The 24784-nt window shown below is 49.6% G+C and overlaps 1 protein-coding gene across 1 annotated transcript in view; it reads left to right on the forward strand.

Annotated features, from left to right (window-relative positions):
• LOC144674000 (ras GTPase-activating-like protein IQGAP1) overlaps window positions 1-24784 on the forward strand; it is a gene marked incomplete at its 5' end in the record, with an annotated part of 96018 nt that overhangs the window by 20582 nt on the left and 50652 nt on the right. Inside the window, 9 exons of the mRNA XM_078535574.1 lie at window positions 1889-2013; window positions 2651-2814; window positions 2929-3019; window positions 3667-3834; window positions 8146-8288; window positions 9335-9505; window positions 14512-14595; window positions 17015-17086; window positions 23968-24037. Coding sequence (XP_078391700.1) covers window positions 1889-2013; window positions 2651-2814; window positions 2929-3019; window positions 3667-3834; window positions 8146-8288; window positions 9335-9505; window positions 14512-14595; window positions 17015-17086; window positions 23968-24037 — 1088 coding nt within the window. The remainder of the gene's footprint in view (window positions 1-1888; window positions 2014-2650; window positions 2815-2928; window positions 3020-3666; window positions 3835-8145; window positions 8289-9334; window positions 9506-14511; window positions 14596-17014; window positions 17087-23967; window positions 24038-24784) is intronic.

Raw genomic sequence — 24784 nt, forward strand, 5'->3', positions numbered from 1 at the left:
GACTCGCTCCCGCGGGGAGCGGGGAGAATGTGGGACTCGCTCCCGCGGGGAGCGGGGAGAATGTGGGACTCGCTCCCGCGGGGAGCGGGGAGAATGTGGGACTCGCTCCCGCGGGGAGCGGGGAGAATGTGGGACTCGCTCCTGCGGGGAGAATGTGGGACCCGCTCCCGCGGGGAGAATGTGGGACCCGCTCCCGCGGGGAGAATGTGGGACCCGCTCCCGCGGGGAGAATGTGGGACCCGCTCCCGCGGGGAGAATGTGGGACCCGCTCCCGCGGGGAGAATGTGGGACCCGCTCCCGCGGGGAGCGGGGAGAATGTGGGACCCGCTCCCGCGGGGAGCGGGGAGAATGTGGGACCCGCTCCCGCGGGGAGCGGGGAGAATGTGGGACCCGCTCCCGCGGGGAGAATGTGGGACCCGCTCCCGCGGGGAGCGGGGAGAATGTGGGACCCGCTCCCGCGGGGAGCGGGGAGAATGTGGGACCCGCTCCCGCGGGGAGCGGGGAGAATGTGGGACTCGCTCCCGCGGGGAGCGGGGAGAATGTGGGACTCGCTCCCGCGGGGAGAATGTGGGACCCGCTCCCGCGGGGAGAATGTGGGACCCGCTCCCGCGGGGAGAATGTGGGACCCGCTCCCGCGGGGAGAATGTGGGACCCGCTCCCGCGGGGAGCGGGGAGAATGTGGGACCCGCTCCCGCGGGGAGCGGGGAGAATGTGGGACCCGCTCCCGCGGGGAGCGGGGAGAATGTGGGACCCGCTCCCGCGGGGAGAATGTGGGACCCGCTCCCGCGGGGAGCGGGGAGAATGTGGGACCCGCTCCCGCGGGGAGCGGGGAGAATGTGGGACCCGCTCCCGCGGGGAGCGGGGAGAATGTGGGACCCGCTCCCGCGGGGAGCGGGGAGAATGTGGGACCCGCTCCCGCGGGGAGCGGGGAGAATGTGGGACCCGCTCCCGCGGGGAGCGGGGAGAATGTGGGACCCGCTCCCGCGGGGAGCGGGGAGAATGTGGGACCCGCTCCCGCGGGGAGCGGGGAGAATGTGGGACCCGCTCCCGCGGGGAGCGGGGAGAATGTGGGACCCGCTCCCGCGGGGAGCGGGGAGAATGTGGGACCCGCTCCCGCGGGGAGCGGGGAGAATGTGGGACCCGCTCCCGCGGGGAGCGGGGAGAATGTGGGACCCGCTCCCGCGGGGAGCGGGGAGAATGTGGGACCCGCTCCCGCGGGGAGCGGGGAGAATGTGGGACCCGCTCCCGCGGGGAGCGGGGAGAATGTGGGACCCGCTCCCGCGGGGAGAATGTGGGACCCGCTCCCGCGGGGAGTGGCCAAGGTGAATCACAGAGATGGATTGAAGTGGGGAAGCTGGACAAAAGAATGAGGGAGAGAGGAATAGAAGGATATGTTGATAGGGGTGAGGCAAAGAAGGGTGGGAGGAGGCTCGTGTGGGGCAGAAACACCAGCACGGAGCAGAGGGGCTGAATGGCTTGTCTCCGTGCTGGAAATTCATTGCAATGGGCACCATTGTATTTAAATCCTTCGTTTTTTTTTTCCCCCACCTCCATTGGGCACCAGCCACCCTCTGGTTGACCAAGGTATGTGACTGTAGGTGGCATGTCACTTGGAGCACAATCGCTTTGACTTCCTAACAAGGAGTCAGTGCTCAATAAATAGTGGGAGCCTCACTTAGAACCTGGCCGCGTCCCCACAGATGCTGAGGCCTGTCGTAGCTCGCCTGCTGTCAGCCTGAGCCATTCGGCGTGGACGGGAGGACGCGTAGTCACCGTGTTTCTGGCCACCATGAGTGTGGGGCACGGGCTTGGTGGACCCAGCTGGCCTTCCCCCGCCCTATGGACTTGCTTGGATTTGTGACGCCTCAAGCGGCATCTTGTTTGACAGGTACTTCGCCGAGCTGACGAGACTGAAGCAACAGGCCCGCAGGAACGGGGAGGCCACGCTGTCCTGGAACCATCTGCAGATGTGTGTGCACGACGTGAACTCTGCTGTGGAAAAGGAGCACGACAGTGAGTGCCGACAATTCTCGAGCTGCGGTTAAAAAAAACCTTTCAGTCTGGGGCCCACAGTGCGGTACCTGATAAACGCACTTGGAGAGTTGGGGTTGGGGATTACCTTTTTTAAATGCTTTCTTCAACCCTCCTGAAAGTCTTTACGTGTAATGTAATAACACAGAAACTGGCCTATTTGGCCCAATGGGCCTAGTATTGGTTTTTAGGCTCCATGAGCCTCCTCCCACCCTCTTCATCTCGCCCCTCTATTCTTTTCTTCCTCCTGTGTTTATCCAGCTTCTCCTTAAATGCAATGGAGCAGAAAGTGCTGGAAAAGCTCAGCAGGCCTGGCAGCATCTGCGGACTGAGAAACGGAGTTAACGTTTCTAGTCCAATACGACTCCTCCAGAACTACTACTTCCCCTTGAGTGCGTCTCTGCCATTTGCCTCAGGCACTCCCTGTGGTAGCGAGTTCCACATTCTGCGTGCCTGGGTAGAGACGTTCCTCTACGTTTATTGACGACTATCTTCTATTGACGACCCATCGGTTTTTTTTGGCTTCACCTCAAGGGGGAAGGACCTTCTCCAGGCCGACTGCAGCCGGCCCCTCCATGACTTTTGACGCCTCTGACTCGTCGGTGTGTTGTTTGTGCAGAAATCCTTGCGATTGGTTTGATAAACGAAGCACTGGAACGCAGTGACCCTGAGAGAACGATAGCGGCTCTCCTCATGCCCTCCGCCGAGCTAGCCGACTTGGACTTCCCGGCGGCGAAGCGTTACCACGACGTGCTGGCGGCGGCAAAGCGGCACAAAGCTAAGGTACGAGGCGACTGCTTAACGGTCTGTAACCCCCCCTCCCCACACCCACCCTGTTCCCAATCCTGAGGATCGGTTGACAGTGGAGGCTTTTTTGTTTATATTTCCCATCCCCAGGTCACGCGGGATGAGGCAGCGGTTCTCTGGTTAGAGGAGATTCAGGATGGGATTTACAAATCCAACCAGGACGGTCGGATTGCCAGGAAAAGTGAGTCATTCTGTTATGGGCTGAATGCAGGTGGGCTCCATCCAGTCAATGCGTTCGTGCGGTGTCTGTAAAATGGCTTCGTGGTAGCATTCTCACCTCTGAGTCAGAAGATTGGGGGGGTTTAACCTTGACTTTGTGATCCAGGTCAACATTACTAAGGGGTGGAGGGGGAGTGCTGCACTTTTGGAGGTGCTGTCTGGTCAGGTGAGATATTAGACCAAGGCCCCCCCATCTGCCCTCAAGTCCCCACAGCCGCTATGGAAAGCAGAGCTCTCTCCCCAGTGTCCTGGGCCAATATTTACCCCTCGACTAACATTGCCAGGACAGATTAGCTGGTTATTGTCTCGTTGCTGTTGGTGGAAGCTTTTCTGTGTTACAACAGTAGCTACACTTCAAAATCATTGGCTCTGAAGCGCTCTGGGGCACCCTGAATTTTAAGAGACATGATAAAAACATAAATCTTACTTTATTGTAGTATTCCCCGTGGAAGTGTTCTATATTTGGATCTATGCGTTTCTGTGTGAGAGAGAGAGAGAGAGAGAAAGAGAGCAGACAGAACTTGACTGCTTCAACTTGTAGCTTCAAGCAACTGCTCACTTTACACCAGATTGTAAGCCATCTCTGCCCTGTCTTCGCTTTGTTTTCAGTGTCCCTGGGGATAGCAGCCATCAACCAGGCAATCAAGGAGGGCATAGCATCCCAAACGCTGCGCGTCCTGCGCTCGCCAGGGGTGGCTCTGTGCGGAGTCGTTCCGGAATGTGCCTCTGACTACCAGTCTGAGCTGGCCGCGTTGGTGCGAGTTAAAGTGGAGACAGGTAAGCCACCGCCTCGGAGGTGAGGAAACGCTGTTACTGCGTCTAAAAAAGAATGCAAGCACGCACACGCACGCGAGGTTATTATGACCTCTACCTCGTGGAGCGATGCTGAACAGACAGAGCAAGCAAGCCCGACTGTGCTCCTTGGGCTAAATATGCCAAATCAGCCTGGGCTGTCGTCGTTCTCTCCCCCCCCCCCCCCCCCCACCCCCAGCCGCCACCCAATCGGAGATCCCAGTGGCCATTTGGTACAAACGGGACTCGAGATCCAGCTATGATGCCCCCACCCCTGTGGATCAGAACCCTCCATTGGCACCAGCTCTCATTATCCCCCCGGTTGGGGGAGTTGTGCGGGCGGGGGCGGGTGCGAACCCGATCGGGTCCGCGCCGCCATTTTACGTGGGCGGGGCCAATTAAGGCTGAGCGCTCCCCGTGCGGACCGGTGGTGGGGGGAGGGAGAGAGGGTGGGGGAATCCCTGAGTCGTTTTCTGCGCTATTTCGTGCATGCGCATGGAAGAGCGCAGAAATCTCCGAGACAGATTGGTTTGACGTGTGTAAATTTAAATAAAGGAGAAAGAAACTTTTAAAACGTGTCCCCCCTCATGCGACACTGTCACACGAGCTGGGACGTGTCGAAGAATTAACATAAAAACGTTTACTCGATTTTTAAAACACTTCGTGAAACCTCATCCCGCCCGTGGATGAGGTTCCATGAAACACGCGTAGGCCGCCTGGGCCATTCGCCTGCCCCCCGCCAACCTTAAGGTTGGGCGGGCAGCTCTTTTAATTGAGTTGATTAATTTTTAAATGGCCTTAATAGGCCTTTGACAGATTGGGTGGGTGGCACGCAGCTGACTCAAGCTGCGCACCCGCTGAACTGAAAATCTAAACGCCGTGCGGTGCCTGCCCGCCATTTTTACCTGTAGGCGAGTGGGCCCCGCCCCTGCTCGCCGACCGAAGAATTCAGCCCCGTGTGCTGTGAGTAAAAATTTGAATAACTTACTAGAGGGTCAGGCAGGGACACGAAGTAACATATTGGTGGGGATATATGTGAAAATCAATTATCTCCATTAATTCACCCCTTTTAATATTGGTACGGTTTCACAAATCTGGCGGGGGGAGGTGGTGGCGTAGTGGTATTGTCGCTGGACTAGTGATCCAGAGACCCAGAGGGGTAATGCTCTGGGGACCCGGGGGTTCAAATCCCGCCACGGCAGGTGGTGGAAATTTGAATTCAATAAAAGAAATCCGGAATTAAAAATGTTTGGCGATGACCACGGAACCGTTGCTGATTTTTTTGTAAAAACCCCATCTGGTTCGCTGATGCCCCTTGAGGGAAATCTGCCGTCCTTACCCGGTCTGGCCTACACGTGACTCCAGACCCCACAGCCATGTGGTTGACTCTTAAACTGCCCACTGAGCAAGGGCAGTTAGGGACGGGCAATAAATGCTGACCTAGCCAGTGATGCCCACGTCCCATAAAACTAATTTTAAAAAAAGAGAGAACAGAGACTTGGTGGTTCACATACACACGCCTTTTGAAGGATACTGTTGATAAGGCAATTTTTCATAAAAGCATACAGGATCCTTCACTTTTATAAATAGAAGGATAGGGTACAAAAACAAGGATATTACACCAAACCTTTTTATGGATCTTTGGTTAGGCCCCAATTACGTCCAATCCTTGGCACCACACTTTAGGAAGGATGTCCAGGCCTTGAAGAGAGTGCAGAGGTTCACCAGAATTAAGCTAGGGATGAGGGACTTCAGTTATCTCTGCAGCAGGGAAGCTTAACATTTTGAGGAACATTTGATGGAGTAATTCTCAGGAGACACTGTTTCCACTGGGCAGGAGGGTCGGTAAACAGAGGGACACAGATTGAAGAGAATCGGGGAAAAGAACCAGAGGGAGAGATGAGGAGAATTTTTACACAGCGAGTTGCTGTGACCTGGAAAGCGTTGCCTGAAAGGGCGGTGGAAGCAGATGCAATAGGAACTTTCAAAAGGGGAATTGGATAAATACTTGAAGGGGAAGAATTTGCAGGGATATAGGGGACGTAAGAAAAAGAAATAGGAACAGGAGTAGACCATGATTTGTCAAGCCTGCCTTGTTGAGCCCCCCTCCCAACTTTTAATATGATCATGGCTGATCATCTGCCACAACCCCGCTTTCCCGCCCACTCCCCATATCCTCAATTCCCTGAGGGACAAGAAATCTATCCCAGCCTTAAATATAGTCAACGATGGAGCATCCACAGCCCTCTGGGATAGACAATTCCAAAGATTCACAACTCTTAAGTGAAGATATTTCCCCTCAACTCAGCCCTAAATGATCGGCCTCTTATCCTGAGACAGCGCCTCCCTGTTCTAGATTCCCCAGCCTGCCTCTGTCACTACCCTGCCAAGCCCCTTCACGATCTTGTATGTTTCAGTGAGATCACCTCTCATTCTTCTAAACTCCTGAGGAAAATAGACCTAATTTACTCAGCCTCCCATCCTAGGACAACCCCCTCACCCTAGGATCCAACCTACAGCACCTTTGCTGTACCGCCTCCAATGCAAGTATACCCTTCCTTAAATATGGAGACCAAAACTGCGCACACTATTCCAGATGTGGCCCCACCAAAGCTGTGTGCAGTTGTAGCAAGACTTCTTTATCCCTGTGCTCCAGTCCCCTTTCAATAAAGGCCAACATGCCTTTTGCCTTCCTAATTGCTTGCTTTACCTGCATGCTAACTTTCTGTTTCTTGTGCGAGTCAACCCAAGTCCCCCCTCCCCGAACGTCAACAGTTGCACATTCCGCATTTTTAAAAAAATATTCTGCTTTCCTATTCTCACTACCAAAGTGAATAATCTCTCTCTTCCCCACGTTATACTTCCTCTGCCAGCTTGTTGCCCACTCACTTGACCTGTCCGTATCTCTTTGCAGCCTCCTTGTGTCCTCCTCACAGCTTACTTTTCTCCCTCGCTGTGTGTTGTCAGCAAACTTAGATACATTACTCTGCCTCTTTGTCTCAGTCGTTAATATAGATTGTAAAAGGGCTGAAGCTCCAGCACTGATCCTTGCGGCACTCCATTAGTTGCAGCCTGCCAACTTGAAAATTACCCATTTATGCCTACTCTTTGCTTCCTGTCTGTTAACTAATCCTCTATCCATGCTAATAAGTTATCCCTGACTCAGCGAACCCTTATCTTGCCTATTAACCTTTTGTGTGGCACCTTATTGAAAGCCTTCTGGAAATCCAGGTGTACTGCATCTACTGGTTTCCCTTTCTTAAAGTTATTCTTCCAGGGGGATGTGGGCATCACTGGCAAGGCCAACATTTGTTGCCCATCCCTAATTGCCCTTGAATTGAGTAGCTTGCAGTTGAAAGTCAACCACATTGCTGTGGATCTGGAGTCACATGTAGGCCAGACCGGGTAAGGACGGCAGATTTCCCTCCCTAAAGGGGCATTAGTGAACCAGATGGGGGTTTTTACGACAATCGATGATGGTCGTCATGGTCACCGTCACTGAGACTCGCTTTATATTCCAGATTTATTAATCAGATTTAAATTCCACCAGCTGCTGGGGTGGGATTTGAACCCGTGTCCGCAGAACATTAGAAACTAGGAGCAGGAGGAGGCCATTCGGCCCTTCCAGCCTGCTCTGCCATTCCTCATGATCATTGGCTGATCATCCAACTCGATAGCCTGCTCCCGCCTTCTCCCCATAATCCTTCGATCCCTTTCGCCCCAAGAGCTATATCTAACCCCTCCTTGAAAACATACTTAGAATTAGCCTGGATTACTAGTCCAGTGGCATTACCCATTACACCACCGTCTTCCCTTTATCTGCCCTGCTGGCTCCTGCCTCAAAAATCCCTCATAAATTTGTCAAACACGATTTCTCTTTCGTAGAACAATGCTAACTTTACCTGACCGTACTACGATTTTCCAAGCGCGTTGTTAAGACTCGCGTAACGATAGATTCCAGCATTTTCCGGACGACTGCTGTCTGGCTTACTGGCCCTGTTTTCCCTTCTGTCTTTCTCCCTCTCTCCCTCCTTTCTGGAATAGCAGAATCCCATTTGTTAACTTCCGATCTGTTGCAACCGTCCTAGAATCTAGGGAATTTTGGAGAATCGTGACCAAGTACATCCATGGAAAGAGCGACGGCGGGGGGTGGGGTGGTGAGACTAATCAGGTAGCTCTTTCGGAGAGCCGGCACGGCATGATCGGGCTGAAGGACCACCTCCTGTGCTTGCAAGACTCTTTTTAACACCTGGAGGGAAAGACAAAACCGCTTTCTTACTGCTCCTCGTTCCTTAGGAGACAACCGGAGCGTTTGGGTGAAACACAAGCTGAAGGACGGGTCGGTGTACTACTTCAACCTGGAGACGCTAGAGGGAAGCTGGGAGCGCCCCGGGGGGTTTGTGCAGAGCTCCACGCAGCTCAGCAAGGACGAGATCCAGGTAATGGCACTGTCACCCTTGCCGGCTTGGTTTCCACCGGATTTACCAGAATGAGTAAATGACGGGATTAAGCAAGTCGGGTGGGTGGTGGGGGGGGAACTGTGGCCACTGGGGTTCAGTCTGGGGAAGTGTGGGGCCATCCACTCTGGAACGTCGGAAAGATCATACCGAACGTTTGCTCAATGGGGAGAAGCTGGGCAGGAGCAGGGAGATTTAGGGATTCGAGTAGAGGAATCGCTGGAAGCTGCCGGACGGATACAAAAAAATAACCACAACGACTGATGGAACATCGGCCTTTATCCCGAGGGGACTGGGATACAAAGGAGGGGGTGGAAGTGATGTTACTGCTGTACAGAGCTCGAGTTCGATTCCATCGGGAGTAACCGGGTTCAGTTCTGGGCCCCCGCACCTCAGGAAGGATATATCGGCCCTCGGAGCGGGTGAGGGCAGCGCAGATTCACCAGGACGATCCCTGGGCTGAAAGGGTTAAATTCCGAGGACAGGTCTCACACAGACTCGGCCTGTATTCCCTCGAGTGTGGAAGATTAAGGGGTGATCGGATCGAGGGGGGTTTAAGATGATTAAAGGATTCGATGGGGTCGATAGAGAGAAACTGTTTCCTCTGGTGGGGGTGGGGAGCCCAGAACAAGGGGGCAGAAGCTTAAAATGGGAGCCAGGCCCGTTCAGGGGAGATGTCGGGAAGCACTTCACACACACACACAGGGGAGCGGGAATCAGGAACCCTCTCCTCCAAAAAAAGCTGTTGCGGCTGGTGTTCAGTTAAAAAATTTCAAATCTGAGATTGATTGATTGCTAGATTTTTGATGGGTAAGGGGATTAAGGGTAGATGAATTGAAGATGCAGATCAGATCATATGATGGAATAGGCTCCAGGGGCTGAATGACCTCCTCCTGTTCCGATGGGTCTAGAAAAGTATCCGAGCCTCTTAGTGGCAGTGGCACCAGGAGAATGGAGCGGGCCAGAGATCTTGTGCATGCTGCAGGCACTGACCGCTGATACCTTTTATTTCCCCACCCCGCTTTCAGGCCACTGTTACCGGAGTGACAGCTGTTTACAATCGAGAGAGACTCTGGAAGACCAACGAGGGCATGATCACAAGGCTTCAGGCCCACATGAGGGGCTATCTTGTCCGAATGGATCTGTGCGCTCGCAAACACTTCCTCCGGAAACAACTGCCAGCCATCGTTAAGATCCAGGTACAGTGCGCCCGGTTTTTCCTTCCCCCCCCCCCACCCCACCAGATTGGATTGCCAGTCTCTGCAGAGTAAGCTGATCGCCGTGGGGTAACCGTGGGTCAGCCGTGCACCGTGAGTTCTTTTTTGGATCTCTCTGTCTGCACTGATTCACTGTCGGGGCCCAGGAGGACCAGTGTTAAATGGAAACGAATGTGAAAATACAACCCTATTCCCACATGGATAATAGACCTGCAGGCTTTGCTTTATCACGGGTGGGTGTCGTTTGCAAGAGCACTCTCGTCTGTGGGTTGGAAAGTCGTGGGCTTGAAGCTCACGTCAGGAGATTGAGCCCTGTAATCTAGCCTTCAAAAGGACATAGGCATGTCGGTGGATTGGACAGACAAGTGGCAGATCAAGCACAATACATGCAGAGAAGTGTGAGGTGATTCATTTTGGCAGGACAAACATGGAGAGGCAGTATAAAATAAAGGGAGAGCCTCTAAAGGAGGTGCAGGAACCGAGGGACTTCGGTGTATATGTACATAGGTCATTGAAGATGGCAGGGCATGTCGAGAGAGCAGTTAATAAAGCATTTCGCATCTTAGGCTTTATTAATAGGGTACAAGAGTAAGGAGGTCATGTTGAACTTATATAAGACGCTAGTTGGCCTCATCTGGAGTACTGCGTCCAGTTCTGGGCGCCATACTTGAGGAAGGATGTGAAGGCGTTGGAGAGAGTACAGAGGAAATTCACAAGAATGATTCCCGGGATGAAGAACTGTAGCTATGAGGATGGATTGGTGAGGTTGGGACTGTTTTTTTTTTCCCCTGGAGATAAGGCGGCTGGGAGGAGACTTGATAGAGGTATTCAAGATCCTGAGGGGTATGGACAGGATAAATAGTGAAAAACTTTTCCCACGCGAGAGAACATCAAGAACTAGAGGGCAAATGATTGGCAAAATGAATAGATGTGATGTGAGGAAAAGTTTTTTTCCCCCCCAGAAGGTGGTCGGAGTCTGGAACAAACTTCCTGAAAGGGTGGTGGAGGCAGGTTTGATCGAGGTATTCAAAAGGGAATGGGATTGCTACCTGAAAAGAGAGAATGTGCAAGGTTACAGGGATAAGGCAGGGGAGTGGGACTAGGTGGAATGCTCTTTCAGAGAGCCGGTGCAGACTTGATGGGCCGAATGGCCTCCTCCTGCACTGTAAAGACACTGAGGCTGACTCTCTAGTGCAGTGCTGAAGGGCTGCTGGGTGGTCAGAGGTACACTTTTTTTGAGTGACCCGCCAGTTTTTGTTGCCTGTGGCACTACTTGGCTCACTGGCCGACATTGCTTCCCTCGAGCTTACACCAGTCCAAATAATCAGAAGAAGTTCACCTCGTTTCTGTGTGTGGGATCTTGCTGTGCAGAACGTGGCAGCCACGTTTGCCTGCAGAGCGTTGTTCAGTCTTGTCTCCAAGCAATGCATTGTGTATGAGTCACAGGACTGCGACTGATCTATTGGGTGGAGGTGCTATGACCTGAAATGGTTGTATTTTTAGCCGTAACAGCTTGATGGGAGCGCTTGGTGTTGGTCCCAGCATTCCTGACTTGAGGGGGGCAAAGGGTGAGCCACCTTTTGCAATCATTATCCTAATCGTAAGCTTGGAGAGTAGGATCTGGCTGGACAGTGATTGGTCCTTAAGTTTCAGCAGTCTGCACACCGCATTGAGGTTCACAAAAGGACAGAGCACTCCCATCGAACTGCACTGTGATATACGGTGGGGTGATGGAGAATCGGACAGGCTAGGGAGAAAGAAACACTTTCACAATGCTCCAAAACGCTTTACAACTCACGAAGTTCTTTAGAAGCATCGTCACTGTTGTACCCAACAGCACAGAAAGAGGCCGCTTGGTCTACAGTGTCGGTGCCAGATCTTTAGAGGAGCTATCCAATTAATCCCACTCCCTGTTCCTTTCCCACACCCTTGTAAATTTTTCCCTTCCAAGTGTTTGTCCGCTTTTCTTTTGAATGTTTCTCTTCATTTGCTTCCATGCCGGAAACGTGACAGTCAATTTGTGCACATCAAGCTACCACAAACAACAGTGAGGTAACTACTTTAGTGGTGTTGATTTGAGTTTGAGATTAAATATTGGTCAGGACCCTGGGAGGAACTCCTACTCTTCTTCAAAGCAGTTCTCTGAGGGCTCCCCGTCAATATGTATCTTCTTCCGTTTTCTTTCTTGAGCGCTGTTGTGTGGGGCTTTTCAGGGGTTTACATACAGAATAGTTGGTGGAAGAGCTCGTGCACAATCGTCTACTGGCAGCGGATTGGTTAGTTGTGTGCGTGATTGGTTGTTGGTTGGCTAGAGTTATTCCCAAGTTGCCTTCCATTGTCTTAGCCATATAAGGACTTCTCCTCGTCCGGCTGTGATAAAGCCTCCACTGATTTCAACCAGTTTGCTGTGATTAACATTAACATAAAAGCAAAATACTGCGGATGCTGGAAATCTGAAACTCGACTCAGACTCGAAACGTTAACTGTATTCCTCTCCGCGCATGCTGTCAGACCTGCTGAGTTTTTCCTGCTATTTTTGTTTTTGCTGCTGTGATTAACAGTTCTATTCAATTCAAATTGTTCTATTCAATTCAGCAGCATCATTGCAATTCACAAGCATTGATGTAATTAGTAAGTATTGCACCCATCGGGTTTCCACAGAACAAACACTGCTCTGATCTTGTTGCCAGTTGTTAACCCTTTCCTTACAGGTGAAACTTCCAATGGTGCAGCACTCTGTGCTGCCGCTGGGAGTGTCGGTCTAGATTTTGTGACTTGGGTCTCTGGAGTGGAGCTTGAACCCACATTCCAAGGCGGGTGTGTCACCCACTGAGCCATGGCGAATACCAAGGCAGCAGAAGGTATAAAAATAGTAGTGTGATGTTGATGGTGAAGTGGTTTGACACACACACCTGGATTTGAATCCGGCACAAACTGATGTGTTTGCTGGCTAATCCATTTGTTATGGCATGACCGATGGTAAATGCTGAGTTGCTCAAATCCCAAAAGGGAGCTTGAAACAATTGCCACGACTGCAATTCAGATAACTGCCTTGAATTCAGTAGTAATAAGACCACTGAGTCTTATAGGTTTCTTACCAAACTAAATTAAACCTTTATTAATAGAAGAAAAGATTTTTAGTACACACATAGATCTTCAAATTACTACTATGATAACTTCTAAACCCCCAGTTAATCTAACTCCCAGTTAAACTTTCGTTGAGGCAACAGTAAGAGACACAGATTTTAAAAGACCCAGGCAAAGAAACATGATACCCTGAACAATCTAATTCAAAGTGAGTTTTCTTAACTTCAGTTCTTTGTAGACAGCAGCTTGAGGCAAAGACGCTGGAGGCTTTTTCATGCTTGTTTTAGATCTTAGAATGCCTACCCTTACGGCCTTTTCTCCTTTATGCATATTTTCCTCTTTGAATGGAAATTCCCATTGTTTCACTGTGTTTGGACTTTACCTCTCCATTAATAAAAATCTCTCATAGTACCAATTTTACCTGTAATCTTTGGGAAAAATAAACACACTGTTTCTTAACTTAAGGCTAGGTGAAACATTTCACCCCTCCTTTGAAATCAAATGTAGCCTGGTTTATTTAAAAATACAAATGTTCCATTTACATTTATGTTTACCTACTTAACATTTCAAACCTAGCTTGTCTTCTGTTACGTCAAAGCCTTCAAACCAGCTGCCTTTAATTCAATTAAGTCTCTATCTCTCTCTCTCTTTCTCTCCCCCCCTCACTCACTCACTCAGCCACACATTTACGCTACAATAAATTCCAATAATGTTATGAAACTTCTTATATCTTCCTGACACATTGTACATATCACAAATTGTCACCTGATTGGACCCCTTACTCGTAGAGGCCATTTGACTGTCTGGTTTGAGGTGGAATTAGCTCTTCCAGAGACCTTCCAATGGGAATGGCCTCTTCTGGTTGCCCTGTGAACAAATTCAGGCAGAAATTATTCATTGCATGTCAGCATTACTGGCAGGGCCAGCGTTTATTACCCATCCCTCGTTGACCCTTCAGAAGGTGGTAGTGGACCTTTGTTTTAAACTGTTGTGGTCCGTGTGGTGAAGGCATCCTCACAGTGCTGTTAGGTAGGGACTTTGAGGATTTTGACCCGGCGACAGTGAAGGAATGGCGATATAGTTCCAAGTTGGGATGATGTGTGGTTTGGAGGGGAACTTGCAGAAACAATCATGGTCCCATGTGTCTGCTGTCCTTGTCCTAGGTGGTAGAGCTCACACGGGTCTGGAGGGAGCCTTGGTGAATTCCTGCAGTGCATCTTGTAGATGGTATACACACTGCTGCCACTGTACGTCGGTGGTGGAGGGAGTGGATGTTTGTGAACGAGGTGCCAATCAAGCGGGGCTGCTTTGTCCTGGATGGTGTCGAGCTTCTTGAGTGTTGTGGGAGCCGCACTCATCCAGTCAAGCAGGGAGTATTCCATCACACTCCTGACTTGCGCCTTGTAGATGGTGGACAGGCTTTGGGGAGTCGGTGGGGTGAGTTACTCACCACAGGATTCCCAGCCTCTGACCTGCCCTTGTAACCGCAGTAATTATATAGCTGGTCCAGTTCAATTTCAATAGTCGATGATAACCCCTGGAGTAGCATGGTAAACCCCAGGAGGTCTCCTTCTGTACTCTATCATCTTATAAGCTTCCTGGAGCAAGTACTGAAGCAGCAAAAGTACGCTTGTCTCTTTGTGTTAAAAGACCACTCTGTAATAACAGCCTGTCCCTTAAGACACATAGCGTTGCAGCAGCAGCTATGCATCAGTGCGTTGACATGTTCCTGTAATTCACGGGCAATAAACAAGTCCCTTGCCAGTGATGTATTTATATCTTTCCTCTTCCTGCTAGATTTTAAGATTTCAAAAGTTAAAACTGAACCATCTTACATATCATGCTTTGTGATGGATGGTGACTGTGAAGGAAAAGATATCTAGCTATACTTTGTGTTTCAGACACACTGGAGAGGTTACAGACAGCGGAGAGATTACCAGAAGAGGCTATATCACTTTCGAGACAACACAGATGCTGTAATTAAGGTACTGACCACTTAGCTCTGGTCTCCTCGTGTCATGTAATATTAATTATAATGAAAGACGTCTGGTATAAGGAGCACAATAACTATTTAAAGACCCTTCAGTGGCTTGTTATACTTTTATCCAGTTGAATCCCACAGACCAGGTCAGAACCAGTAGGTGTTGCTGTTGCCGGGTTGGGAAGAGCCGGGGTAGAGGTGGGACCTGGTTCCTGCACGCTGTCTGGTTAATCCCCTCTGGAAACTGGGTGGGCGTGGAGGTCTTGAGGGGATTGGGGCTCATCTGTGAGGCAGGCCCTGCAGCGGCCCTGATCTGCTGGCACCGGTTGGAATATGCTCGTAGGAGATGGTACAGGAACGTGAGCACTGCCTGTGGAACCACACCCCAGTGTGGATTGGTGCCTGCAGGGAGAGGAGGGAGAGCTGGCGAATGGGGTTTTTTTAAAAGAAAAAACAAAGCTTAAGACTTCGCTTCCTTCAGAGTAGACTGAGAATGGTGAGCGTAGCACATGTGCCTGTGAACATACCCTTTCCAGTGAGCTTTGTGTGTGTTATGAGGCATTAACCGTACTGCACACATGCCTTTGTGTAAATGAGCATGCTGAGATTGGTACCATTTTCAAATCACTTTTTAACTGGGATTGCGTTAACAGAGCAACGAAAGCCTTGAATTGCGTTTGTCAAACAGCCCGTGCATTTCGAGCAGGCCCTCGGGCGCAGTGCCTCGAGCGGTGACTTGAGAAATACGTGCCGGGGAAACTCAGCTGGAGAGCCGTGGCTCAAAGGCTGACGAGCAGGGGGAGTGACGCAAAGCGAGATGTACTGGTTTGGTGACCTCACGCTGGGTCCTATAGACGGGGGGGGAATGAGGGATGCGGAGGTCCCCTGGCCCTGGAAGGGGGGAATGAGAGGCGGAGTCAGAAACGGGGCGAGGAGATTTGATTTCGGGTGGAATCTAAGCAGAGGTAGGAAGGTCGTTCACATATAGAGATAGCGTGACGAGCACTTTGAGCCACGATCGCTTGCAGGATTAATCTGTTTCCCCCCCCTCCCTGAAGACCGATGGGAGATGGGGGTGGGAAATGAGGCAGGTGAGGTAAAGGAGAGGCCGTGTTCTCACTGAATGGTATCGCAGCCTCTAGAGACTCCTCCGATTTCTTATGTTTCTGAGGTTGGCGCGGGCAGTTGGTCTGTAAAACCGCTTCCATGAGACGCCGCTGGGGTGTAAGAGCAATCCACAGGCATGACCGGAAGAGCAGTGAGGACATGGTCTTCCTGGCTGCGGTGTTCCGTGGAGAAGCCAGCTGATTCCCCTCGGTTGAGGGAAGACTGGGGGAGCTTCTCCCAGGTTCTGCTCATGTGATTCCTGAAAGCTAAGCCTTTCAATGCTGACTTCCTTAAGTCCTGTCTTCAATGTCACCAATCGTAGATTCCAGCCCGTAGAAATGGATGAGTTAGACAAATTTTTAATCAGCAAGGGTTTTGGCGGGGGGGGGGGGTCAAGTGTCAAGGGTTATAGGGGGCAGACAGGAAAGTAGAGTTAAGACCACAATCAGATCCGCCATTGCATGGCGGAGCAGGCTCGAGGGGCCAAATGGCCTACTGCTACCAATTCATATGCATGCTTGTGCGTTAGACAGATGTTAAGGCAGTTAATCTTTGGGGTTTGCATATTTAATGTGGCCTGGGTGAATCTGAGGCGTCTTTTTCGTTGGCCATATATTTAGGATGCTGTAAGAGTTGACAGCACGTGTGACCTGACAACGCCAGTAAAAGGCCGGTATAACTCGCTGGTTTTAAGAAGGAGCAAAGCGGAGTGAGTCTGTTACCCCCCCACCCCCGTCCAGCTATTCTGCACCATTTGGTTGTTCATTTATGATGAGCACAACTAGACTGGGCCTGAGTGGCACGTAAGCCTTCAGAAATGGCATAAAGGGAAGCCCCTACTCAGAACAGTCGTTGAGGGGGGGGGGGGGAAAGGTTGGCTCAACTTCTAAAACGCACCTTTTTTTATTTAAGGAGAAAGCCTTTTTAAGCAAAGAAGAGGTTACTCGTGTGAAAACAAAACAATTGCAGGGCTACTGGGGAAAGGCGAGCGAGTGGGGCATACCTGAATTGCTCTTGCAGAGGGCTGGCACGGATAGAACGGGCTGAGTGGCCTCCTCCTCCTCCGCTGTCACCATCCTGCTGAAGTTTGACCCCGGGGAGCGTTTTCCCCGTTTGCGTTGGATGTTTGGGTGGCGCTGTCAGATGGCGCGAAAATACAAGCGAGCGTATTATTTATCCTGGGGAGTTAATTCGGATGTCACGGCCTACACTGCTGCTCCTGGACGTTGCTTACCCAGTCAGCCAGGTTTCGTTTGATTTCTTGTTGTTCGCTGTTGTCTTTAATGTTTAAACTTTAAAAAAAAATTGTTTTCTAGATTCAGTCCTGGGTGAGAATGTGGCAGGCACGGAGGAGATACAGGGCCAGACTGCGGCACTTCAAGAACAACGTAAGCTTGACTGAATAACACATGTATTGGCAGTACCTCTGCTTAAAGGGCCAGGCAGCTTTTAATTTAGTGGAGACACAGAGAGAGAGAGAGAGAGAGAGACGTTGAATGTTGGAAATGTGACCACAGCAATTCTGATGAAGGGTCGTATCTGGAACATTTCATTTATTTTTCTCCTTCAGGCTCTGATTGCCTGCTTCTGTGAGCTGTGTATTCTTATTCAATTTTGCTCTAATGCCTTCATTGCCGGCCTCCCACCTTCACCCCTCTGGACACTTCAGCTCCTCCCAAGCCCAGCTGCCCGGGCCCTGACTTACTACATGGCCCGTTCGCCCACCACCCCTTGTGCTCGCTGACCTACGTTAGCTGTCGGTCCATTATCGCATCAAATTTAAAATCCTGTCCTTGTTTTCAATCCCTCTATGGTGCTTGCCCCTCCCTATCTCTGTTACCTCCTCCAGTCCTACAAACTTCCAAGAGTTCTTGTCAATTCTGGTCCCTTGTCCGGCACGTATTTTGATCCCTGCACCGCTGACGGCCGTGCCTTCAGCTGCTTGGGCCCTCAGCTCTGAAATGCCTTTTGTTAACCTCTCTGCCTCTCTCTCCGCCTTTAGGACACTCCTTAAAACTGGCCTCTTTGACCAATATCAACTGCCCTAATATCTATTTAACACACAAGCATGCATATGAATTGGGAGTAGGAGTAGGGCCCCTCGAGCCTGCTCCGCCATTCAATAAGATCATGGCTGATCTGATTGTGGTCTTAACTCTACTTTCCTGTCTATTCCCCATAACCCTTGACCCCCCCCCCACCTTGTCGATTAAAAATTTGTCTAACTTAGCCTTTAACTATATTCAATGACCCAGTCTCCACTGCTGTCTGTGGGAGAGGCAGTCTAATGACCCTCTGATCTCTGTCTTCAATGGTAGTCCCCTTATTTTTAAACTGGGCCCCCTAGTTCTAGTCTCTCCCACAAGGGGAAAAATATCCTCTGTATTCACCCTGTCAAGCCTTCTCAGGATCTCATATATGCTTATCCACCCTATCCTAACCAATCCCCTATCCATGCTAATATGTTAACCCCTATACCATGAGCTCTTATCTTGTGTAGTGACCTTTGATATGGCACCTTATCTAATGCCTCCTGGAAATCCAAGTATATCACTTAATCTACAGGTTCCTTTTTAACCACCTTGTTACTTACTCAAAGGACTCTAATAAATTAATCAAGCACGATTTCCCTTTCACAAAACCATGTGGACTCTGCCTGATTGCATTAAGACTTTCTAAATGCTCTGCTTTAACTTCCTTAATAATAGATTCTAGCATTTTCTGCCTGTAGTTTCCTGCTTTTTGTCTCCCTCCTATCTTGAATAGAATACTTGCATCGGCTATAACTGCTGGCCCAGCCAGCGACGCCCTCATCCTGTGGATGAATTAAAAAAAACCTGATTGGAACTTTACAGAATCTAGGGGATTTTGGAAGATTACAACCAATGCACCTACTCTCTCTGCAGTCATTTCTTTTAAGACCCTAGGATGCCATCGGGTCCTGGGGACTTGTCAGACTTTAGCCCCAATAGTTTTCTCAGTACTTTTCCCTCCGGTGATTGTAATTGTTTTAAGTTCACCCCTCCCTTTCACCTCTTGATTTACCATTATTTCTGGGACGTTGTTTGTGTCTTCCATAGTGAGGATAGATGCGAAATATCTGTTCAATGCTTCGGCCATTTCCTTATTTCCCATTATTAATTCCCCGTTCTCATTCGCTAGAGGCCCATCGCTCACTTTAGTTACTTTTTAAATGCTTGTAGAAACCCTTGCCACCTGTTTTTATATTTCTAACTAGCTTTCTCTTATTCTCTAATTTCTCCGTCCTATTTTTTTTGTCATTCTTTGCTGGTTTTGTAAATTCTGCCTAATCTTCTGACCTCCCTCTAATTTTCGCAGAATTGTATGCTTTTTCTTTCAATTTGACCCTATCTTTAACTTCCTTAGTTAGCCACAGATGGTGCATCCTTCTCCTCGAGCCTTTCTTCCTCACTGGAATGTGTCTTTGCTGAGAGTTATGAAATATCTCCTTAAACATCTGCTGCTGCATCTCTACTTTGACCTAATTTCCCAGTTCACTTTAGTTCACTCTGTCTTCATACCCTTGTGATTGCCTTTAATTAAGTTTAAAACACTAGTTTTAGACTCCCTCTTCCCATCCTTTAAAATGAGTGCAAAATTCAACCATGTTATGATCACTGCTACCTAGAGGCTCCTTCACTATGAGGTCATTAATTAACCCTGTCCCACTGCACATCACCAGGTGTAGAATCGCCTGCTCTCTGGTTGGGTCTAGAACGTGGCTTGGTGTCAAACTTTGTTTGATAACGCTCCTGTGAAGTTCTCTGGGCCATTGTACTCCATTCAGGCTTTTTAAAAGTACATTGCTAACTATAAGCCTCGCTGGAAAGCCCTGAGATGTTGGAAGGAACTATAGGCATGTAATCTTTGTTAGCAAACCTCTGCAATGACTTCTCAATTTTAAAACAACTGCTTCAAGAACCCTACCACCTTCAAGAGCATTGAGCAAGGCATTGCCAGCCTTGGCCCCATGAAGACTGCACGAGAAGCCCTTTTGCTTTGGCCACCTTTGTTGCTGACGCTGCAGATACAAGAAAGGAAGTATTCGCATCTCTGCGGCGCCTTTCGCGACCACAGGCTTCACAGCCAATAAAGTGCAGATTTCGAGGGCAGCCATGGATGGTAAGGTAGGAAAGCGGCAGCCAGTTTGCGCACAGCAAGCTCCCACAAACAGCAGTGCGACCATCTGTTTTAGCGATGCTGGCTGAAGTATGTATATTGGCCAGGAGGCCAGGGTTGGGGCGCTGCTCTTCCCCCCCCCGTTGGTGCCGTGGAATCTTTCACACCCATCTCAGAAGATAGATGAAGCCTTGCTTGAACTTCTTGCTCGAAAGATGGCACCTCCAACAGTGCAGCACTCCCTCTGTGTGCACTGGGAGTATTGGCCTGGATTTTGGCTCTGTAGTGAGGACTTGAACGTGCGACCTCTTCACTACTGACCTCCTGATGTTGCTACTGACCCGTGGCTGACACCGAAGGACCGTATAGTATTGTTCATCCATAGCTTTTTTTTTTAGCTTAACTTGCCTCAGGTGTGTGACCAGGTTTAAATGATGAAAGCAGATTAAGCAAAGTGATTCCACAGACTGGAACTGGAATTTAAGAACGTGAGATTGTGGGATTCATTCATTTATTTGTTTAATTACATAGGAAGCCACAAACTTGAAGTAGGTTTTTTTTTAATTTAAAAAGAAAATGCCATATTCCTTCGGGATGTTTAACTTTGCAGAGCAATCTACCTGTATCAGGGGAGGGAGGTAGACCGGTTTCTGTTGTTGGGCGATGGGCTGTGCTTTAAATCCTGGGGCAAGGTGAAATGAAATCTCCGGAATTTGAGCGGCAGAGTTTCTGGAAGGCCTTGGCCGGGATTTTCTGGCCCCGTTGCGGGTGGGACCTGCCTCGGGTGATGTGGTGCCCCAGCCAGAAGTCCATTGACTTGTGTCAGGACCAGAAGATCACGACAGATGACGGGTGCTGAAAATCCCGCCCCTTGACTACAGTTCCTTCCACTCTGCTTCCTCAAGGACTCTATTCCATCCCCTTTGTTTCCACGTCTCCATTGCATCTGTTCAGATAATGCAACCTTCTGTATCTTTTACCTCCCCTCCAACCCAGCCCCACTTGTGGTTGACAGGGTCATTGACCATGTCCATTCTATTTCACGCACCTTTGCCCCCCACCCCTTCCCCTCTCTCCCAGAACCACGATATGGGCTGTCACGTCTTCACCCTCCAGCCTCCCTATTCAACGGATCACTCTCCACCGTTTCCGTCACCTCCGGTGTGATGGCCACCACCAAACACACCTTCCCCTGCCCTTCCCTTTCAGCTTTCCGAAGGGATGCTCTCCTCTTCGACACCCTCTTTCACTTCTCAGTCAACGCCAACACCCATTCCCTTTCGTGTGGCACCTTTCCGCGCATGCACAGGAGATGCAAATCCTGCCCTTTTACTTCCTCTCTCCTCAACACCTGAGGCCCAACTGCTTCCAGGTAAAACACCAAGTGACTTGAACTCCTTTCAATTTACTATACGATATTCGCTGCTCACAGTGTGGTTTCCACTCCACACTGAGGAGACCAAACACAGACTGGGTGACCGCTTTGCTCAGTCCTCAAGCCTAACCCTGAGCTTCTGGTCTCCTGTCAACTTAATGCACCACTTTGCTCTCACTCACTCTTGACCTTTCTGACCTTGGCTCACTGTGGTGTTCCAATGACATAAACTCAAAAAAACAACTCATCTTTCGACAGGGTGCTGCTGGACTCGAGACTGAGTTCAACAATTTTTAATATCGTAACCTCTGCCCCCATTCTGTTTCGTTTTTTCTTTGTCGATTTGTTTCTCCTTCTTGTTTCTCTTCTATTTTCGGACTATTCAAGATACTGCCATTCGCACCCCCTCCAGACACTTTTTTTTTTCTTCCTTTACTCATCCCATTGCCACTCCCTTTGTACCATGACCCCCCTTTGTCATTTAACCTCTCCTGCCCTCCACCCTATCACAGACCTTCCCTTTTGTCCTTTTTCCCATCCTCCGCCCTCTCACTTGTTCCAACCCTATTCCGTTTCTAGCTTTTCCCAGTTACAGACCTGAAACGTTAGTTCTTCCTTTCTGCACTAGCGCTGCCGAGTGTTCCCAGCGTCTTCTGCTGTTACCTCAGATTTTCCAGCATCCGTAGCGTTTTGTTTTTCTGGTGAGGATGGGTAGGTTTTGCGCACAAGGTTAATCGGGTGGATGGACAGTATTTAGGACAGGAAGTCCAGCTCTTTGTTCAACAATGCTCCTGAGGGTGGGTTTCCTACTGAAGGAGATTTATTGTGTCCTTGACCTTCAGACTGCCCTGAAGTATTAGACCGGGATAGTTTATTTGGGGGGGGTTTCCACCCTGTTCGGTATATTTTGAAATGTTTGATAGCATTGTTGTCATGTATTGGTTACCCAGGCTCCCAGAGGGTTGAGGCTGCACTCCTGGCAGGGAGCCACGCGCACAGCGGCACTGCTCAGGGCCACCCTGTTGCAACCCTTTCCCGTATCTGTGCTCCCAACGGGCTCGGCTTTCATCTGGGAGTGCAAGATAACAAAACCCGCCCCTTACAGAGGAAAATCGCGCTTCAACCGACACGTTACCGTGTTGTGTTGCGAGCTTCACCCTTAATCCAGTGCCTGAACTTAACCATACCACGTTCAACATCAGGGACACACGTGGACCCCCACCAGCACTTTACCACAGAAACTTAGTGGTAACCTGCCCTAAGGGCACTTCACGGAAATGTAATCAGACAAGATTTGACGCCGGGCCACGACAGGTGTGAGGGGCCACTCCAAGCGTGTTATCCGAGCACAATCCTTGTTTGGAATGATGGCAACAGCAACTTGAAGTGAAATAGAGCCTTGAGCAATCATAAAACGCCTTGACCTTCACAGGCGTATATCCGGGCAATTGTGTCCGTCGCTAATCAGGTAGACGTCGAGCTCCAATAACCTGTAATGAAGCAGTGCACCCTCTGAACAATAAGTATATAACAGAAGTATAAATTAATAAAAAGGATTACACAATGATTATTTCAGAATACAAATACATTGAAAAATGCAGGTCTCTTTAATATAAAACGAAGAGTGAAGTAAACCTTTCAGTTCTATTCGGTAAATTAATGTCCACAGTTCACACCTTTCTAGGTTAAGTTCATTGAGTTTTCAGTCATTTACACACTGTCTCTAAATTTAGTGAAGTAGGGCATCAGGCTTCCTTAAAGTCTACCCGTTCTATATCCGATTTTTGGAATGGTGTCTTTTCTCCTTAATTCGATCACACGTTTGCTTTTTGTGTGGTTGTGACGAGAAATGGTGGCAATGGGAGATGGGCTTCAAGAGATTTCTGGTAAAGTCCAGACAAATCTTTCTCCGCCTTTCAGCAAGGGAGCCTAGGATCTTGACAGGGTGGATGCTGAAAAGATGTTTTCCCCTCATGGGAGAGATTGGGACCAAGGGGCACTGTTTCAAGCTAAGGGGTCTCCCATTGAAGACCGAGGTGAGGAGTAATTTCTTCTCTGAGTCGTTAGTCTGTGGAACACTCTCTTTCCCCAGAGAGCAGTTGAGGCTGGGGTCATCTGAATACGTCTAAGGCTGAGTTAGATGTATTCTTGACTGGCATGGGAGTCAAAGGGTTACCGGGAGTAGACAGGAAATAGAGGCCACAGTCAACTCAGCCATGACCTTATCAATTGGTGGAGTAGGCTCGAGGGGCCGAATGGCCCACTCCTTCTAATTCGTATGTATGTTCAGATGATCAGTGTCAGTGCTTGTTTCTGAACACTTGTTTGAGCTCTTTAGGAAGTCCTGCATTCCAGGGGGCTGTGTATTCAACAATGGGTCTTATACAAGAGTCACAAGAGCTCTGATATGCACATACCCTTATCCTCCTCTTATCCTTTACCCGCCAGAATCCTTGTAGGCTAGAATATTTTCATAAGATTCCTCCTCAGTGCACAGCCTGATTCACCTCCTTTGTCTAATGAATCAGGCTGCATAAATATTTGTTTGGGTGTTGTTATGCTGTTCTATCTTCATTCCTCTACTGAAGGTATTGTTGTACAAGACTGTAAGGTGTGGACTCTCGATCATTCACCAGCTCCCATTAGGGAGTTGACCCACTCCGAATATGGCGACAACCGATGTCCACTGGACTGAAACCCCAGTGATGTGGTTCTCTGGAAAGTTTAATAACTTATTTTCTTGCAATCCTGTAGACTGCTGCAGTGGTAAAGATCCAGGCATTTGTCAGAGCAAACAAGGCCAGAGGAGACTATAAGCTGTTGGGTGAGTAATTTTAATTAAACCCAACCGTGTTGTGTAGATTACCTACGTTTCTTTGAAGTCTGCAGCGGTTTCCTTTCTGTAACCATTGCCAGCTGGTTGACAGGCTCTAATAAAGGCTCAAAATGCAAGGATGCCATTCGGGTTTCCGAATTCATCTTGCTTCCAATTTCTCCAAGAGCTCTAACAGCTGGAAGCAGTAACAACCTGACCTTCAGGGAGTCCATAATCGTTGCCTGCTTTGTAGGGTTGGTAGAGCTCTCGCCTCCAGTCAGAAAGGTGTGGGTTTGTTACCCACACCAGGGATTGAGTAGGTGCCCTAATGCATCATTCCGATGTGCCGCTGAGGGTATGCTGTGTTTCAGGTGAGACATTCAACCAAGGCCCTGCCCTCCTTGCCCTGGTAGGTGGGCACTGGGGACCCCATGACGGGATTGGAAACAACTGAGTTTCCTCCCTATCCTTCCGGCCAACAGTTCTCCTTTGTCCAATGATAATTGTTGTTTTTGGATCTTGCTGTGTACAAAGCAGTTTCTGCGTTTGCCCACATGAGTCAGAAGAATGGTTATACTCAAAGCGCTGAGGCGTTTCTGCAGCACCAGTGGGTACTATATAAAAGGAAGTCTACATGGGGTAAATTTGGACATGGGCAGAGATGCTAAACTGTGCAATTGGCAGTCGCTGACTTTATAAGTCAGGCCTAATATTCAGTACAATTAAAGCTGACGGGGCTGAATATCAGGCAGCGAG

Source organism: Cetorhinus maximus, unplaced genomic scaffold (genome assembly GCF_964194155.1).
Source record: "Cetorhinus maximus unplaced genomic scaffold, sCetMax3.hap1.1 HAP1_SCAFFOLD_531, whole genome shotgun sequence".
In the NCBI taxonomy this organism is placed as follows: domain Eukaryota; kingdom Metazoa; phylum Chordata; class Chondrichthyes; order Lamniformes; family Cetorhinidae; genus Cetorhinus; species Cetorhinus maximus.